This window comes from Schistosoma mansoni, chromosome 2 (assembly GCF_000237925.1).
Source record: "Schistosoma mansoni strain Puerto Rico chromosome 2, complete genome".
In the NCBI taxonomy this organism is placed as follows: Eukaryota; Metazoa; Platyhelminthes; class Trematoda; order Strigeidida; family Schistosomatidae; genus Schistosoma; species Schistosoma mansoni.
Window position 1 is genome coordinate 13,677,117 of NC_031496.1, and position 20,728 is coordinate 13,697,844.

A 20,728-nucleotide genomic window follows, 5' to 3' on the forward strand; every position below is an offset into this window, starting at 1 on the left:
GTTTGAAGCGAAAGGTACTGGGTTCGAGTCCCAGGGTGAACATCATCCCTGAGACGCAGGTACATCCAGCTGACGAGTCCCGAATAGGACGAAATGCGCGTCCTGGATTCCACTGCTAGCCACTATCCATCTTTGCTCACAATAGTAATAGCATGTTTGTTTAATTGAATGTTGAAATTTTTATGAAAACGAATCTATTTACATTGAAAAAATTTATTTGATTAAATTTATTAATTTTTTAAATGTTAACATAATAGACTACTATTTATCCTTTTAAAACTGCTCTTTTTAATTATTATTAAATGTAATGTGTTATTTACATGAATAATTATGAAATATAGGCAGCTTTGAAATCGAACAACACAGTGAATGATGTTGACGTCGAAGAAAAAGATTCATTGTAATGAAAAAATTGAATAATAGATGTTGTCAATGAACTTGCATCAATTTGGTTAGATTACTAAACGCTTATGTAATTTCTTACATCTTAATGACTTCCTTTATCTTTGACGTTTCATAGCAGAAGGTCAATCCATAAGATGTCTATAAATATTTTGACATACATCATTAAATATAAGGATATTAATAGTGTCATTTACAGTGCTACGTCGCTAAGAACATCAAACAATAAATCATTCCAGTTTGTGATAGACTCTAATTCATGACAAATAATCTTAGAAATGTCAACTAGCCTTTTTAAAATGTAAAAAATCTTTTGTTTTGTGTTCAATATGGTGTTGTAAAATGTGTTTTATCATTTAGGTTTGAGATTTTGTTATCTATGGAAATAAGCCGACATAATTAAATACTAACATGTTTGATAGTTATTAAAAAGCTGTATTAGTTGTTAATAAAATACATTGAAAAAACTGCTCAAATTTAGTTCATTACAATATGCATCTTTATGATTCATTATGAAACAATCAAAAGATCATTTTAAGAACAACAGTTAGCAATTATAAAAGACCAGTGGAATTCAAACTACGTCTGTCGTGAGATATCAACTCACTGAAGACTATTGGTGAACGGTTGCTCAACTTCGTGGATTGGTTGGAGTTAGACATAAACACCACGGGATGCCGGCTCAGTGGTCTATCGGTTAAGTGCTCTGGTGCGAGACTGGTAGGTCCTGGGTTCGAATCTCACTTGCGAAGCGAGGTCGTGGATGCGCACTGCTGAGGAGTCCCACAATAGGACGAAACGGTCGTCCAGTGTTTCCAGGTTTTTCCTGGTGGTCTAGCTTCAATTGACTCACGCTTCCAACTATGAAAATTATAAAAGAGCTTAGAATGAAGATGGACTAGAGTAATTTACCTTAGACATCTTACCAACAGAGCAAGAGAAGAAACCAGTTAAATAAGAAGTAAAAAGGAGTGAATAATTTTAATTATAATAAAGAGCTAAAGAAAATATGAAAAACATGACTCAAATTGAGACATAGACTGCAATACTTAAAAAACAACACTTTGATCTGAATTCTAGAAGTCAACAAATAATGAATGTAATGGTCTCATTGTGACTGTGATTTCATATTAAGTCACCTGAATAAATGATGTAATGCCATTGTTATTTTCAGAGATTCTTTTATCTGAAGTAACGGTAAATACTTTATTAACTACTAATTAATAACAAGATTTTTACAAGTATATACACAATACTATCTGAAAACAACAACATAGTTCAATAAAATATATTATTGCTTGTACTAAACAATTACTACTTGGAAGCTATGCAATATAATTTGTTGAGAGCATACAAATAAAAGTAATATCATCATTAATCATATGTGCATCATAATTCAATGTCGAAATCAATGAAATGAGCTGTCAGGATTTTTCCGAAAAAAAATGACATCATTGGGACCGAAAAACTTAAGCTCTCTCGTTATATACGTGGGTAGATTTGTGTGTGAATACCAAATTATTCGCAAGACCAAAAACTTTACATAATCACAGAAATTTTTTAATCTTCAAGTGGTTAACACACTTTAAAAGAAGTTGTGACATTACATTTATTAATAAAATAATCGGAACCTACTATTGAAAATTTATATGAATAATATGACTTGAAAGACTTACCAACTGAATTGTTTGTGATTCAAACATAGATTTTAGGAATGATTCTAAACCAGGACAAGATTGGCAAGCGATAAGAGCGTTTAAATCTACTTCAGGATTCGCATCTCGTCGAATTAAACATTCTGTATAACAACCTGTTCGTAGATAGAGAAAGAACAAAACCGATTGAAAAATTAATTTAAATTATTGTTATGTAGAAAATAAACAAGCAGAAATGAATTGATTATTAAGAATATAACAGAAATTCCCACTGTCTTAGCAACAGTAGATAGTAATAGTAATGTGCTGTATGCTGCTCATGTCAACAGACATAAGTAGTACTTAATACTAATCGGAAGTGGAAAACCTGGAGAATAGAAAAAGGAAGAAATTGTGAATTGGAAGAACTATATACAGTGTGAAGGACAAATGATGAAAATCTTTAAATGAAATATTCAATGTATGGTTTCCACATTTTTTGAAAGAATTCTATAATTTCTCACTAAACAATAATTTGGTTGTAACCACTTGTGTCCTCGTTCACTACACTAGTAGGAAATAATCTTAAAAAATAATATATCGCGAGGATGTGAAAATAGAATATAATTATTGATCGCCAAATTGATTTTGAAACAAGTTCACACTTTAATCTATTTACTGATTAATTATTTACTTACGCCTGTTACCCCTCATCGAGGAGCATAGGCTACGCACCAGCATTCTCCATCCAACTCTGTCCTGGACAACCTTTTCCAGTTGTGACTCATCCTTTTCATATCTGCTTTCAATTCTCAACGCAGTGTGTTCTTCGACCTTCCTCTTTTCATTTTCCCTTCAGAATTCCAAGTCAGCGCTTGCCTCGTGCTGCAGTTTGATGATTTCCTCAATGTGTGGCCTATCCACTTTCAACGTCTTTTCCTAAATTCCTCAGCTGGTATCTGGTTTGTTTTCTTCCACAGAAGTCTGTTGCTGATGGTATAAATACTTATACGTTTTTGATGATTGTTGTAGTAGTTCTTCAAGTTTCAGTTCCGAACTGATAGATGACATGAAAATATCTTATCTAAGAGTACACAATTTCCATCACGCATTTGATTGCTATTTCTTATTATTAGTTCAGAAAAACACCACAGAGATACAGTTATTCTAAATTACAAACTGAATAGATTTTATTATGGAAAATATGTTTTTTCTCACTGAAAAGTAGTTGCAAATGAGAATTTTCAATGACATACTTCACTAAGTAAGAATATGGATAGAAATTTATAGAAACTACATAATGAAACAGAAATAAGTTAAGTTTGTATTGTTATAGTACAGAAAAATTCAACTTGATTTGAGTAAAGTATCATATTAGACGCATATTTGATAAATTAGAAATATGTATGGCACATTAAGCACAATGAAAAAAATAAAACTGTGATTCTGACTAAAAAAAGGTTGAAGAGATCATAGACTTTAAGTGAGAACCAAAAAAAAAAAACATCATAAGATGAATAGACAATTTCTTAAATATACCTCTTGTCAGAAAATTTACATGTAGCTCTGAAGTACTGCTCTAGTCAATATCTCTTAACAGAAACTATGATACTACAGAAAACATTTTAACAATAACAGTTTGTAATTAGTTTATTTAAAAAATCCTTTTTAGTGAATAAATAATGTTTTTTGTATTTTTCTGCCAACAATCCTCTTAAATTACAACAAAATGGATAAAGAGAATAGAAAAATATGCTGATTATTATTTAGTGTGGCATTAAGTTACTCATTCATGATATCAATATGAAATTATCAAAATCACAATTTCGACAGCATCAAGAAGTGTTGGAGATGTATTCACCCTCTGTATTCCCATAGATCCTGATTTTCAAAAATTATTTTATACTTTTTGTTATTCTACGAATTCCTTATTTTTTCTTCAATAACGTCGTGAATACTCAATATTTTCTACTTCTATTACTATTGATATTGTTAGCACTTCTCTTTTAAAACTTGTATCTATAATTTCATCTCACTGTGTTAACGCGGTATGATAATCGGAATTGAGGTAACTATATTCTAGGTTCTACCTTTGTTGTATCTAACTGACTGATGTGGATTAAACTAGTGGAACTGAAAACTGATGACCGACACGCGATCACTGGAATCTAGCCCAATGGTGTGAACAATGAAGCTCTAATGCCACAAACCCCAAATTTAATGAACAGTTTACATTTGAGTATAAAACAGAATAACTTTCTCATAAAACGGCATAATTCATTCACAAAAAACCACATACAACTTGAACAAATCTTTTTCAGGAACAACTACACAGTTGATGTTGAGTAGTGAAATTCAAGCATTTCGAAGTTGACATGTAAACAAACCATACATAAGACATTAGTAATAGACTGGTAAAACTATCAAAAAGGATGAACAAACTGTACATTTGTACCAAGGCAGAACATTAGTATTTACTTATCCGTGGTATAGCACGGTAAATATCTATCTATAAAATTATGAGTAAAGAGTTCTGGAGAGGTCCAAACTCATATACTTATAAACATTCAGATTTACTATATTCCTTAACAGGTGTATTCTAACAAATCTTTCTTAGCGCTTACAAAATAAACGAAACGACTAGTACTCACTTACCTAAGAGATTAACAATCAATTCAAAAAATGGATGAGTTAATCTCTCGAAACATCTAAGTATTTCACCATTCACTTGTTTCCAGTCACCGTTTTTTAATTTTTTTGAATTCATCGTCACATTTAATTGTCGTTGATTTTCTTTTAATTGATGGTGTAAAAAACTAAACTAAAGGAAGAAAATGAAATCAAAATGAGTACAATAACATACGATCAATGTTCTTCTAATTAATATCAGTTGTATAGTAGGATGAATCCTTTGTTATCACTTCGTGTGACCTTGTTGATGAGCACTATACAGTATGAAACCTAGGCTTATGTTACAAAGGAACATGACATTGATAAATTTTTAGAAACCAATGAGTGTAAACGTAACGTTTCGTTGATTAGACGTATAACAAAAACTTTATAATAATGAGAATTAACCTCATGATTGAGTTATTATTGTTTGTTATACGGTTAGATCTTTTTTATTAACTTGAAACAGGAATAACGTTTGAAGCAGAACAATATGAATCTATTTAAATTTTGTCGGTTTGCATTACCTACTCATAAACTTTTTCGTAATTTAGGATGAAATTACATGAAAGAACCAATATTGGAAAATAAAAAATCTGAAGAGGCAGGGGTTATTAGCATTACATAGATGAATATGATGGATATGTAAGGTCATTTAAGCTTAGATTTAGGAAACATAAAGAGAATGAAACAGTAGTTATCTATAATTCAAAATTCGATATGAGAAGTTACGTAATAATTATTGAAGATTCGAGAATTTATAAAAAAGTTTTAAGATCCAATCACATAGTGAATGAAAAGGTATTTTTAAAGTAGGTTGAATAACAATTAATTATATAAGGCAGTAGCCATCAGGATGAAGAAACCGGAGCTATGCGTACAGAAGAAATATCTCCAACCCCTGCTTCTCCCTTGGCCAACCACAAGGCCAATTAATCAGTAGTAATAATAGCTATTGGATGATCTAATTTGATTACGTACTTACGACCTTTCGTAGTCAAATGTAATTGTCTCTCTTATCTTTATTCACACATCTTTGTATTATTATTATTATTATTATTATTATTATTATTGGTTAAACATCATTATTAATCTCCCCTATACATGATTCATTCACTTCGCATTGATCCCTCCTTATTACATCTTACTAATTTTTTCACACAATTTAGTCTTCCACTCGATCGAATTGTAATTGCACCATCATATCTCTCTCACCCTATCTGACCCATATTTATATTTTGATCACAGATCTTAAATTTTCACTTTACGTATATACAGATTCAAGTTAATATTCTATATGAGTCATATCAACATTAACAATTTTATTCTATTTGATTTGACATTCCTAAATTTACATGCATTAAACGGTGTACTTTGCCTTTAACTTGGCCATTTTTTCGGATTATTAATTTGGATATATAATTGTAGAACCTGAAGAGAATTTATCGAAAAGAATATTGTTCGTTCAAATATTAGTCTTTTAATATAATGGGGAACTTTAAACGATTATATGAAGATTGTATATTCTGGTAAAAACTGACGAAATAATCAAAATTATTTTATTATTAATTTTTTTTAAAAGGGAGCTTCGAAAACTCACTAAGAAACTTTAACTCAAATCCACTTATAGATTTTAGAAAAAATAGAAAATTTCAGTCAGACATGTGATAAGAAGTTAAATAGAAAGAAGTAATATCTAATTAGGAATTTTTCCCTTAACTAAAATTCTTTCAAATTGAATATTTTAAAATAAGTGGATATCGTCAAAAATATGACCGCTGGCGGTAATTCACTGTTCAGTGAGCTGGTTTGAACTAATAAAAATGGCTGCACATTTTAGTATCAAGTACATCGATTATTTACTATACATATGATCTTATATTACGAATAAGACTATGGGTAGCTGATAAAAACGAATGAAATCATAGTGGGCTTGTATTACTGTGATTCAATTGTTATTACTGCTTCATTAGGAATTAATGTTTTGTTCGAAATTTGGGTCTAATGAAATCAATTGGATTTTACTGAAGTAGATAGAAGGCAATTCATTGAAGAAAATTTTCTTTCCGACAACTTCCAGAAACATTTCTTCGCTGAATTGACTTCTTTCTACTTCAATAACACAATGGATCTCTTTCGTCGTTTAAATTGAATTTTATACTATAGGTCACTTATGTAATTTATTCAGTTAAAGTCTACTCAAAATTTGACTAGTAATTAGTGTACAATAAATTTATAAAATCAGTGTACTGAGACTGTTTTTGATCTATTTCTGGTGTTAAATAAATGTAGACGCGATCCCTCTTTTTTGCCTTTTTTTGTTAAGTCATATATGTTCATCTATGGTTTCCGAATAGAAAATATTAAATAATAACTGATTACAGCGAATACACTAACTAATCAATCAGTATGTGTTTATGTTAAAGATTCGTTATTACGTAATTAGCTTCTGGTTATCAAAAAATAGTAAGCATTATTTTGCCAAATATTGCATTGTAATGTCATATAGTGATCGGGAAAAGTATAAAAATATTACGAGTATGTGATATATTACTACACTTTTGTAGATACTATTCTGTTAATGAGTCCTATTAATAATAAACGCGTATTTTTGTAACTGATTAATATCACATTTTCTGACAGACACATATTATAGTCAGGAGGAAAGACTGGACCATAAAAATTCACAACATTTAATTAAGTGAAATGTTTACAACCTAAATATTGTTACCGTTTTATTGTTGTAAGTAATATTAACTACAGACATATGAACCGAATCCAAGCATGAATATCAAGCTTTACGACAAACATATTAAAAAAGAATGATTAGTCTATAGTGTACTGAATAATACGTTACTCAAATATACTTAGCATAAAATGTCCCGCCTTTAGAGTCAATAATGAAAATCTAACATACGCTTTTTTTAAATCGCTGAATTCAATCAGAGTAATTTACTAACAGGGATTCAGTGATCACCTTTGTTTTGAGGATATAAGATCTTTAATCAAAACAGTTTATGATGGTAATTCTATAAACTGAATAAAAAACAATCCGAATTCTCAAGGGATATTTTCACTTTCTTTTAAGAAGCGAAGATGGATGAATAATTGCTGAGATGGTTTGGTAGCAAGTCAGGAATTCTTGACAAAAGTTTTCATCCAAGTTGAGTATTCTTTGACAGTATGTGTACACATGGTTCTTGCATTGGACTGCATCTTAGAACTTCGAGTTTCATAGAGGAAAACACACAATTGAGTTACTGAATTACAAATCCAGTGCTTACCATGTTCTACTACGGTGATTTCGTAATATCGTGTGGTACTTAATTATTATTTTCTTTGAGTTATTTTATAATTCCTAACTCGATAAATTCTGCTGTTGGGAAGAAAATATGTTACCCTTTGTCAAACATATTCAACTTCTTTTTCTCTGAAAAAAAGCCATATTTCCAATAAACATTTTACAAAATCATTTGATCGAACAGTTACTCACTATTGCTTTTGGTGTACCCAACTCCATATCCATATGTTCAGTATGTAAATCATTTGTAGTTGGTTTATGTACATAAATTTGACCCAAGTCCAAATCCACTAAACGTGTTCCAGCGCATAAATGCTCTTTCGCTTTCTAATAATTATGATGATAATTTTGATTCATAATTTTTTAATTATATATAAGAGAAAGAAGTCGAAAAGAAAATAATATTCAAAGGATGAGTATTCAACATAATCAACACTATTATAACAGAGAGAAAACTAAGACAATGGAAAATTAAAATCTGAGTAACTTTATTATGTAGTTGAAGAAAGTGGTGATGATGATCGAGGAAATAAACAAAAGAAAAACTTACCTCTAAATTACAAGAATGTATACCAGCCACAAATGGAACTGGACATCTAAACAGTAAGGCTATGGATAGTAACCGATTAAAATGCACTCAACTTACTCCAAAACACCGAGTACTTTATCTGGAATTAGTGGATAAAATGAATGAACCCTAAAAGGTAAAATAAAAAGAAAGTTTGAAAATTTCAATGCCTAAAGAAAAATTGGTTGTGTCTGAACATAATATTTAATTAGGTAGATTGTAAAAAATATTCGTTTAGCTGACATCAGTTCATAATAAAAAAAACAACGTTATCTTAGTGGTATTTCCATATTTTCAAATGCTTTTCAATCTTAACTGCATAGGTCGTTGAGACAAACAACTAAGGCATACTCACAATAATTATCTAAAACTAATTTCCCAAATGTATACAGAAACGCGAATAAGTAACTGGACAATCTGATGTGAATGTATATATACTTATTCATCTACTCTTATGCAGTTAGAGTTTATAGAACATAAATGAACGACTATGTTCCGATGCATTAGAGAGCACTTAATAGTAAAGAACAGTGTAACATACAGTTGATCATAATCACTCAACATCAGACTCATTTGATATTTCACCTTTGAGATTAAGTCCATTTTTTTAGTCTGGTTTTGTAGAGCAAAAGTAATCAGTACACATAACATGAAACAAGATCTATCTGTACAGATACAGTTTATTTGACTATATTAACTGAGATCGCATTTGTTCTCTTTGAGCCTTTGTAATTTATATTCTCGTTTCTACTCTTATCTTCTTTTCTCAATAATCCATTAAATTTACCTATTCCAGTCATTCTTTTATCATCTTCAATTAAAGCTTACATTTATTTATAATAACTTTGATCTACATATTTTGTAAAATAAATCACACCATTATACCTTTTGCTATGCTATCGTATCATTTTTGACTTACGACATAACATTATCTCCAAGTGCTTCTTTCATATTTTCTAGTCAAACTAATCCATCATTTAATTTTATCCACAAAAAATATGGACTAAATTCCATCGACTACGTGTATGATCAGAATTAACCAAACTTGTTACCATATTAATTATTTTAATGAGAAAAAGAAATACAATTACACAGCTGGTTGAAAAACAACAACAACAGCACATACATAAACTGAATACGAACACAAAGGAAGAAAAAATTTGTTTACATTGAAATATTTGATTTTTTTAAATTGAATCAATTTGAAATGACCGCACTTTGAAAATAAAAACGATTCAATCAAACAAAAACACGAGAATAAAATATTGAAATAGAATAAAAATAGATTTCTACGGGAGACACATTTTAAGTAGTAAAAAAGGTAACAATACACATTAAGAAAAACCAAATTATTATCAGAAGGGGTTTTGTGGAGATTTAGTATTTTCATAGTTGAAGACAATTGGTGAACGGTTGCTCAACTTCGTGGATTGGTTGGAGTTAGACATAAACACCACGGGATGCCGGCTCAGTGGTCTATCGGTTAAGTGCTCTGGTGCGAGACTGGTAGGTTCTGGGTTCGAATCTCACTTGCGAAGCGAGGTCGTGGATGCGCACTGCTGAGGAGTCCCACAATAGGACGAAACGGTCGTCCAGCGTTTCCAGGTTTTCCCTGGTGGTCTAGCTTCAATTGACTCACGCTTTTAACTAGGAAAACCAAATTTTTTGAGGTTTTAGAAGACAACTATATCAAAAAAACTGAATCTCTCTATTTAAATAAAATTTAAGAAAGTATTTCACAGATCAAGTATTTATTTCAAGATAAGTTTTAACCTACAATAATATGTATGAAAGAAAAGTAGGAACAACGAGTTAGACTGATCGGTTCTTGTTGCATTTTGCGATCTGTTCAGTTCGGGGTCTACGGTAATTTTCTTATTGTGAACAAGATTATTCTCATATGAACGAAGATTGCAGGAAAATTGATATGATAGCAACTAACATACAATTCTTTAACCACGATATTTATCAAAGACAAATTTAAAGTGAAACTCTATGAATATATATGACAACCGAACTTAACATTGGGACACAGAAAAATGGTAAACTAAAAGTGACAATGACCAGTCAGAAAATAGCAAAAGTCACGTGAATAAACGAAGTAAAACAAATGTACTGTGAAAGAGATATTATTACAAGAGAGAACACTTATTCAGAAAAACTAAGAAGCTTGTGGTTTTCGTAGCAATATTAAGGGGTTATAAAACTTACTCGGTCAAACTACTCTTTTTAATATCTGTTAATGATCATAAAGACTAAAGTTTGAAATGTAAACTATCAAATGACAGCGCAGTGATTGAAAAGATAACGCAATCTTTATGAAACTGATGGTCATCGGCTTTAACCCATGTGAAGTTGTAGTTGTTCTAATGAGACTTTCCGTGTACTAAGACACAAATTCTGTTTAGTACTTGCTAATTTCTTAAGGTTATTTACTCTTAAATCTGTGTTTAGAAATGATAACTATCTTCAAAGGTGTACAATCATCACAAGCCTTTCATCCCAATTATTCGGCATTACTTAATCAACAATATTTCAATCAAGAATAAATCCTATTGTAGTTTAATGGACTACGAAAATCCTAGATATCTAAAGTTATTTTAAAATTTAACTATATCTTTTGCATCATGGTATAGACAAATGATTACACAAGTCTAATTAACAGCTGGTGATATCAGGTTAAAGTATGTGTACTATAATGAGGCCAAAACAACAATGATGATGAAAAAGTGGTACCTGGACGATAAACATGAACAGAAAGTAAATTAATTGGCATTGTTTAAAAAGTCCATTGGGATTCTTAAATAAATATAACTAGACCTTAAGGAGTATCTCATTCAAACACACACACAAAGTTATAAATTAATTAAATGTTTCACCTTAGTTACATAGTTTTTTTCTCACTAAGTAAAATATTTCTTTGTTAAAGAAACAGGTTTCAAACACAGTGATAACAAGATCAAACAACGAAATTGAATAGGTGGCAATTTGTAATATAATTCAAGTTTTAATGAACTTATTACAAACAAGAAAAACATTCACGTTTCTATAGAGTTACTAAAATAAAATCTAAGAATTGAAAAATAATAACAATGTTACTTAGACTATAGGTAAACTGGAAAAAGGCAGTAAAAGAGTAAGTCTAAGGAACTAAGGAAAAATCGGAATCTAAGGACCAATGTTTGTTGAGAAGTAATATGTAAAGGAAATTCGCATTTGTTCGAGTAAAATATAAAAAGTAACATATACTGTTACAAAGGGATGAAACGAATTCATGCTACCAATCTTAATAGCATTAAAAGATAGTTCCCAAATTTCGCGAATCGACTGAAGATGAAATGTTACCCACTGTTTGTTGATTCAGTGGCCTGAAAGTTAAGCATACACCTTGAAAGTTCAATGTCCTGAATTTGATTTCAGGAGGGTCCGTAAACAAAGACTGCTGAGGAGACTAGTGCTAGGAAAAAACACCTGTCTAATGTTTCCTGGTTTTTAATGTTCTAACTAAGGTACGTTTGTGATATTAACTATAAAATTCAATAATCTTCACAAATCCATTACACTAATATTATCAATAGCATTAACTGTGTACAAAATTCATGTACTCAGCCTTGAGTTATACCACTTCTTATGATATTATTCAACTGTTTAAATGGAGGTGAGTCGGGCATTATTGAAACTTGTAACCTATTGCTGGTTCTGAATCAAGTGCTTAAGCTACCATTATTATAGTGGCTGTAACTACTATCTGTATCATAATTAATAAAAATTTCCCAATGACCGTTTTAGTAGGCTACACCATGTCCAATTCCTTTTGCTTATTATGTATGATGATGAAAAATACCAATAAACTGCATTAATTCATAAATTCTACATAAGAAATCACAATTGAAAAAACAGTATCATGTTTTTAAAAACATCATTCCCATTATGAAACAAATGGAGTGTAGGAAATAAAACGAAATCACTTATCTTCCATGAAGTGTAATTTCTTTCATAAAAATGTTTACTATAGGATGATATTTTTATCTACATGAATATCATGCTGCTCCCTAGTAGATTTTATCATAAGAGGGAACTTATTATGTTGTTCAAATGTTTTATTTGTTTGTTTCAGTGATATTTTTGTAGTCGCGATGATAGTCTGTTTCATAAACTGATACTGGCCGAAGTATCAAAGAGAACATTTGAAGATGTTAACACTGAATTGTTATAAAAGACTAAGTTCTAAGAGAGATTTCCTCAATATTCCAATGTGAAATTTTAATCATTTGAGTCGGTCACGAGATTTGAGTCAGACAATCTCCTTGCCATTAATACCAGATGGAGAACCGCTTCTATTTAAAAGGATTAGGTTATTGCACAAATATCGACAACTGAATAGTAACTCCTCAAAGGATCAACATTATAGTGATCATCACGAGACTTCAATGTTCTAGGCTCAATACAGTGTGATTATAGAATGCGCACTCACAGTCGATAAGTCATTCATATAAACCAAACAGTTACCCTATATTGACTGGTTGTCAGTAGCTCTAAAACTGAAATCAGATCGTAACAAAAACTATTCGAAAATCTGTCGCTTTTTAAAATTCATGAAACTGGGAGCATTCAGATTAAATGAATTTAATTATCTGAAATAAAATGTCGCTGTAAGAAACAGTATATATTGGTAATTCACCTACGAAATATGGAATAATATCACATTGCATTCAAATACATCGATGTGCACTCTTTAAATGGTTTATTATCGAAATGGACTCATTATAACTTACCACGTAATTAAATTAGTCAGCAGTTAATACTACACTTACATTGTAAAACATGGTTTTAAGAAAAAAGCACTTTGATTTTATCTAAAATTCAGTTCAAATTACTTAAGTGACTCTCACAATTTACAATTGTTTGTTCATCAGATTACCAAACACGAAAAATAGTGAAGTAAAAAAGATCGATATTCCAGAAGAACAAATTTATGGTGCATTTATTGGGGCCAGTAATTAAAGTGTGATGAAACGTAAATGATTTTGTGAGTTTATTAAAAATCTTAGCCAATAGGTTAAGTTAATATAACTTACAAAGTACAGAACTATATCATTGGTTGATCATTGAGAAGTAATCAATGTCATGTTGGCTATTGCTTTAATAATAAGCGAGTTCTATGGATAAAGCTGAAATATGACCACCAGTCTAAGTACCTTGATGTCTAGTGGACTAAGTTCTAATTTTAGATAGTTAGGGGAAATCGGTGATTAGTTGGTGCAAATATTCAAGTTCTGCAAAGAGCTCAGTAATAGGAAAAACAATCGTGTGGTAACATCCTTAATTGTGACGTCTTTAATTGATGCGAGTACAAATACTACAATGGACAGTAGTTGTATCATGACTATAGGTAAATAAAACTTTTCATCAAACAAGAACCAATCATGGAGAAAATCCGGTTTCCAACCCGCTATCTTCAATGATAATAATGAAACCAGTTTGAATTGTAAACAAGTTTCTTAAAGTAGAAACTGAGAAACTTTCAGAACTAAAAAAATAAATAAGAATAACTTATCTGAAGTGGGAATCTGTATACAATATAAACTATATTTAGTACATTGATAAAAAACGTGTATACTAGTTTTTTTTAGAATTCCATAAACCGATGTTAGTTACACATTTACAACTATTGCATCTGAAACTGGTGTAACAAAAATATTGTTCATAAAGAAATAAGTGTTTACAACTTGATGTAATTCAATTTTCAAAAGAAAAGTCAATCAATTAGTCAGGTTCATTGATAAGTAACATATTTGGTGAAACGTTCAGTGACATAGATAATATCCATGTCAATATTTAGTGCTACCTACACACCTTTACGCGAAGATATATGAAAGTATATTAGAAAACAATAAACAAAAAACGATCATTGTTATTTGTAAATAATTGCAACACAGAATAATGAATGAAAGCAGAGAAGACAATAAAACAGCGAAAAGCTTTAACATGACTTCTATTCTTGATTTGCATTGATCTGTAAGCAAAATCAATTTTATGGGATAAAACTAACCTATCTACACGGATGGTTTTTCTTTAAAATCAATCAAGAGCAAAAGTTTAGAAATGCATTAATTACCAAAACTTCAATCTGAATCACAGAATAAATTGACTTCCTTAGTTATCCTCATTTCAGATAACTAAACTGAGTGCCAACATTTGAATCCCGAAGATACATTAAAAATTTCGAGGAATAGTCATCTTTAATTTTCTGCACTGTCATCGGTAACAGTGGGAAAAAAGCCCAAGCTTTTTTTATATTTTCCTTGGTAGGGATGAGTCAAGTGTCATTAGAAGCATAGAACAAGTTTGGTTGAAGACCAATTTGCATTGGGTAAACTCTTGCATTCACTACAGTGTCGATACTTAAAATTGCGTAACCAGATATGGGTCATAGCAGTCAGTGAATTACGAAAAGTTGGATCCAAATAGTCTTCAAGATTGTAATATGTTATTAATCATTTAATGAGAATGTATTTGCAATACTGAACAGGCATTTTATCTTGTGGTGATATTCCTCTATCACAATACACACATACCATCCCCATACAATTGAAAGTAAAAGCCTAAAAGATACAGTAATTTATGAGAAATTGAAGTATATTTAGTAAATCCAAACTTTCGTATTTTTTTTACGTAGAATCAGACTAATTCCCAAACTATTCTCACCACATACTCCGCCTGTAGCCATTTTAGGATTACTGCCGGTCCCAAGCACGAATAGAGAAGAAGAATTGGGCATAGAGTTGGCGACCGATTCCGTAGAAGGAAGGCTGATCAAAATTCTACATTTGAAATTAATTTAGTGATGACAAGTAAGAGTATTATGTGGAGAAAAACAAGGGAAAACGATATTCTACAGAAGTAAATATGTAAAACAATCACTGAAATTTGCAATTCAATTAACAACTATAAGAAATATTAAAAATTATCTGCGGTTGATGTAATTATCAGATAATAAAGTTACATTAGATATTCCAAAACTGAAAATATTAATATGAGAATAAAAATCCTAGATGGAGTCTTGAATGAGATACATAAAATTACATTGAATCTAAGAGTAATAAATTTCAGTTTACATCAACTATATTGAGAGTAAACGAGGAGAAAAAAAACTTCATTTTGACTGGTTATTTTCTAGTTAGTTTAATAGTATATTTTAAGAAGTATATAAAAACGGAAAACTCTGCCTGTAGCTCCTCCGGGGGCTACTGCCGGTCCTAATCCCGGATAAAGGAGGAGGGTTGGGCAACCAACTGGCTAAAAAAACGCTAAACAGAAAAGTTATTATATAAAAACAGATATAGTTTCATAGTTGAAACTATACTAAATCTCCACAAAAACCCCTTCAGATATAGTTTCAATTAGAAAGACATTTTAAACAGACTGATATAAGCTGAAAAAAGACTAAAAACTAAAGAATACTGAGTATATGTCTCATTGTACTCTGTGATCTGTCAACAGTATAACCCAACCATATCATACAAAATGAATGCAAAATACCTCTATTGTCTAAGTTATATATTTACTGGGATTAATAAACTGTAGTATTCTGTAAACTTATATTTCACTTATCAATTTTTTCTCTTTTATTGCAATTATCACTAAAAGTTTGGACAAGAAAAAACCCCTCGTTTTTCTATTGTATGAAAATACCTGAATAGATAAGTAAAATTTATTGTCCTAGATACAGGAAATTAATACTTAATCAAATTGATTGAAAGGTTAAAATTAATGCCATTCAATTTATTTGTAGAATAGAATAAATCTTTCCCATATTAACAGCTATAAATGATAATTCAACACAACAACAGGAAGAAAAAACAGACAAACAACAATTAAATCATGACAGATAGCATAAATTTTGATGGAAATTCTTAAAATAGATCTATGGAATTGATAGTTTATACACATTAGAAATAAATGAATCTAGAAGGGAATAAATAAAACTGCTAACCACTATCCATCTTTGCTTATGATGATTGTGAATTAAAGCAATATCAAGGCAATACGCATAGTATGCACATATACCAATTAGAGACTGACTAGTTGCAGTCCTAAGTATTAATGGGAAGATTCAAACAAACAATACTAAGTGAATTTAAACTTCACCACATTGCACAAGCAAGTGGCTATCAGGACTCAGTAACTGAGTGGATAACGCAATGGCTTTTGAAGCGGAAGGTACTGGGTTCGAGTCCCAGAGTGAACATCAACTCTGAGATGCAGGTACATCCAACCGACGAGTCGAAAATAGGACGAAACACACATCCTGGATTCCACTGCTAGCCACTATCCGTCTTTGCTTATAATGCTTGTGAATTAAGGCAATATCGAGGCAATACGCATAGTATGCACATATACCAATAACAGACTGATCAATTGAAGTTCAAAACATCAATGGGAAGATTCAAACAAACCATACTAAGTGAATTCAAATTTGTGTATTATTGTAAGAACAAAAAAACTCATACAAATCGAAGTTGAATTTTATAGTGTTGAAACTTTAAACTGAATATCAGATACAACTGAGTGAAGAAGTACAACAACAATAAAAAACGAAGAAAGAAGCTCTAATACTTGTATTATTGAAATAGGAACACGTTGAAATTGACATTTTATTGTTCAGTAAAAGACCACATGATCACAAATTAATATAAAATGTATTTGATCATATGAATTTAAAAATGTAACCCAACATGTTCTTATTAAATTGCATACAATCGATTTGACATAATAGAAATCAAGAAAACTAGTTGTAGAAAGGAAAATTCCTTGTTTATTAAGTAAAAAATTGTTTAGATGAAAGAATTTTATGGAGATTTTTTAATTTCTACGTAATATTCATCATGGATTGATTTCATTTAGAAAATTACTGAGAACTAGTGAACACTGGACAATAGTTTAGTCTCAGCAGAGAACTCCTGATCTGAATGTATTCATGACCCTATCAGAAAATTAATCCAAAAAGTACAAGTCACATGCAGCACTGGTGAGGACTTTCGTCTTAGGATGAAATACTTATCCAGTGTTCTCTGGTTTTCAATGTTAATAGGAAATCAATCTGTGACGAATATCACTTACAAAATGAAATAAAGAATAGTAAAGACAAAGTTCTACGACATTAAAACTTTTGTGTGCATTCAAATCTAATAGTGCGTAGCGTACTACAATCTCCTCAAATCTCCATACTAATATCATTAAATAGTTTATTTTGTAAATAACTGATCAGTTTTGATGCTAATGTAAGTCCTTAGTTGATGAACATGTGAACATTTCAAGATAATTTGCACAAAAATCTTAAAGTAGATCATTCTAATACCCTTAAAAATTTTAGCAACCAGCATACCATCATCTTATCAGGTTCATAAATAGTTAAATATTACCATACGGTAAAATTGATTTCTTTGTAACAAATCTCAATTATAAATCAGATGACCTAATTAAAGTAACACTCACAACTAAAGAAAACATACAAGTCGACGTTACTAATATTCTGCTAAGAGTATAGTTTTTTACGTAAATCTGATAGAACAATATTGGCTGATAAAAACTGACTATATTCTTCTACATTCCAACTATAGTTTAAAATTATTAAGGCTTTTGGTCTAGCGAAGGATACATTGAAACGGACAAATCCTTACTACACCATTTGTGGCTTAAAATACTTTTAAAAAAGTCTAATACAATATCGAGAGACCAACAAACAAGAGATACACTATCATTTATATAAGCTTTATTTCTACAATGTAATTCACCAGATATTCTGGTTTAAAAGGGGTCTGAAAATTATATCCACAACATCGCCCGATTACTTCTTTTGTATTTAACAAACATTTAGCTATGAATTAATTTTTTATTGAGAAATACGTTTCCTGTAGGAAATAAGATGTGAATGATTTCGAAATAAGGCAAACGGTTTGACAGAGAAATAAATTTTCACAACACGAATAACTATTCGACGCTAAAGGAAGCTCAAAAGGATGTGTCATGCAAAGTGAAACATAAATAACAAATGGAATAGCACATACATAAAACAAAATTAAGCAGTAGCAAGGAGTACATTGTTAATAGAAATTTAAGTACTGTTTATTCATAGCTACGAATTACACAACACCCAAGTTTTAATAAACAGAGCCATTATCTAGCAAAAGAAGCTATCTGAAATATTTTTTATTCCGCAATGCTATAATATCATAAATGAACTGACCAAAGTCAACAAAATAATGAGTTATCTGAAGGCCATTGACATGACTTATGTAAAGTATACTCAATACAATCACATAGTCGTTCCACAATGATTATACTTACAGAATTATGAATAATTTCTACAATGGGCATTTTACCTTATCTCACAATTGCTCATGCGTTCTTGACACCAAATGAGAATAACAGACTGGAAATATTGACTATCAAACACAGGATCTTTAAAGTACCTCCAATCAAAGGAGCCACGTTATACGACTAAATGTCAAAACCATTCCCATCAAAACAACCAACGTCCAAAGTTTATAATTAAGCTAAAGTTATAATGACATAAACGATAGTTTAAATTAAAGTTATTTTAAACCTCGACAGTACAAAATAAATGTCACACTTATGGATGCTCATTACCGACAGATTTGTTAGTATGTGTGCTATTACACAATAAAACCAACATTGCAAATGTATTTTTGACTTTCACTAGTAAGAGTGGATAAGACATTTGAAAAAAACAGTAGAAAAGAATTAAAAATGTCAATTACTGAAACACAGCACATTAGAATATTTTTGGCTAGGATTTATTGGAATAATATTTGAATAATTTTAGTCTACTAAAGTAAATACAGAAATTTTTCGTTTTCATTTATATTCACGTTAGTACACTTTTGTGGGTGATCCGACCACAGTATTCTCATCTAATAACCAGTAAACAAAGGCATATAAGGAGAACGTGATAAGTCGAACAAAAGTATTACTTGTTCACGCTAGTACGCTTTACAACACAGCATAACGGAAAGTACAGGAAAAAGAAAAAAAAACAAGTAAAAACAATCAGAAAATTAAGAAAGTGAAACAATGGAATTACAGAATGAGACTCCATTTTACACAAGATTGCTCTAAAATAACATACCGAGTAAGACCAGGAGGAAGTTAACACTCAATTCTATGGTTTATACAAAAAGCCGCCAGTAACACAAGGCAGTTATTGAAAATCTATAAAATCTACCAACTTATTGTGAAATCAGTTCTGATCATAAGTTCATATAAAGTTATGAACTATTTTAAAGCAGAGAGCACAAAATAAAGCCAATAATAATAATAATAAAGCCGTTTCGCCCTATTATGCGACTTCTCATTAGTGCTTACCATAGACACTAGCAGAGATCGAAAACCCAGTAACTTTATCACACATTTGAGCAAATTAATTCATAGGGACAGTTAAGTGTAATAATTGTCAAAGTTGTCTTTAAAATCCACTCCTACAAACAATTGTTCAAATGAAACTATCTTTCGACTTTAACAAAAGTCCCTAGAAATCATTAAATTGAAATTGTTTATCAAAGTTGATACAAGCTCTAGGCCACTTTGCCATGAACTGAATTGCCTAAGAAGAAATTGACATATATGAGTCCAAACACTCAGTAAAATCTGATAGAATGATTAAGTGAATTCAAAATAATACAGAATTCTGTCACAACTTTTTATGAACTAATTGATAGTTTAATAGATAGAACGTCGTTCTTTAACGAATATGCAATGGATACGTAGCCCACTCCATTTAACATGATTTATGCAGCCAATTAGTATCACCAGTTCCATTAAAAACAGTGTAGCCCAAAACTAGATGTACACAAATCTGGACTTGATAAATGAATTACATTAATTTACAATTTACTGGTCACTAATATCGTTGATATTTTGTTAACCGGTTCGAAAGAGCTAGATCATGTATCCGTGATACAGATCAAATGAACCTTAAATACATTTTACTAATTTTCAGTCAATAATATCCAAATGATATAAAGATAAATTTCGATAACGTAATGAGAAGACGAAGATTATCAGAACAATGTGATATATTAACGCATTACATTTCAGAACAATCTGATCACACATATACTGTTAAGAACA

General features: G+C 30.6%; 2 protein-coding genes and 1 non-coding gene across 3 annotated transcripts in view; 1 reads left to right on the plus strand and 2 right to left on the minus strand.

Annotated features, from left to right (window-relative positions):
- Positions 1–9,526, minus strand: part of Smp_148330 (hypothetical protein) — a gene marked incomplete at both ends in the record, with an annotated part of 22,769 nt that extends 13,243 nt beyond the window's left edge. Inside the window, 6 exons of the mRNA XM_018795762.1 lie at positions 2,079–2,212; positions 4,692–4,857; positions 8,200–8,334; positions 8,558–8,603; positions 8,654–8,704; positions 9,495–9,526. Of these exons, the coding sequence (XP_018650042.1) occupies positions 2,079–2,212; positions 4,692–4,857; positions 8,200–8,334; positions 8,558–8,603; positions 8,654–8,704; positions 9,495–9,526 (564 nt within the window). The remainder of the gene's footprint in view (positions 1–2,078; positions 2,213–4,691; positions 4,858–8,199; positions 8,335–8,557; positions 8,604–8,653; positions 8,705–9,494) is intronic.
- A 5,546-nt stretch (positions 9,527–15,072) lies between these two features.
- Positions 15,073–20,728, minus strand: part of Smp_148340 (hypothetical protein) — a gene marked incomplete at both ends in the record, with an annotated part of 15,812 nt that continues 10,156 nt past the window's right edge. Inside the window, one exon of the mRNA XM_018795763.1 lies at positions 15,073–15,180. Within this exon, the coding sequence (XP_018650043.1) occupies positions 15,073–15,180 (108 nt within the window). The remainder of the gene's footprint in view (positions 15,181–20,728) is intronic.
- Smp_tRNA_01356_Pseudo_TTG.1.1 lies at positions 16,758–16,824 on the plus strand. The gene has a single exon. It is a non-coding gene (tRNA).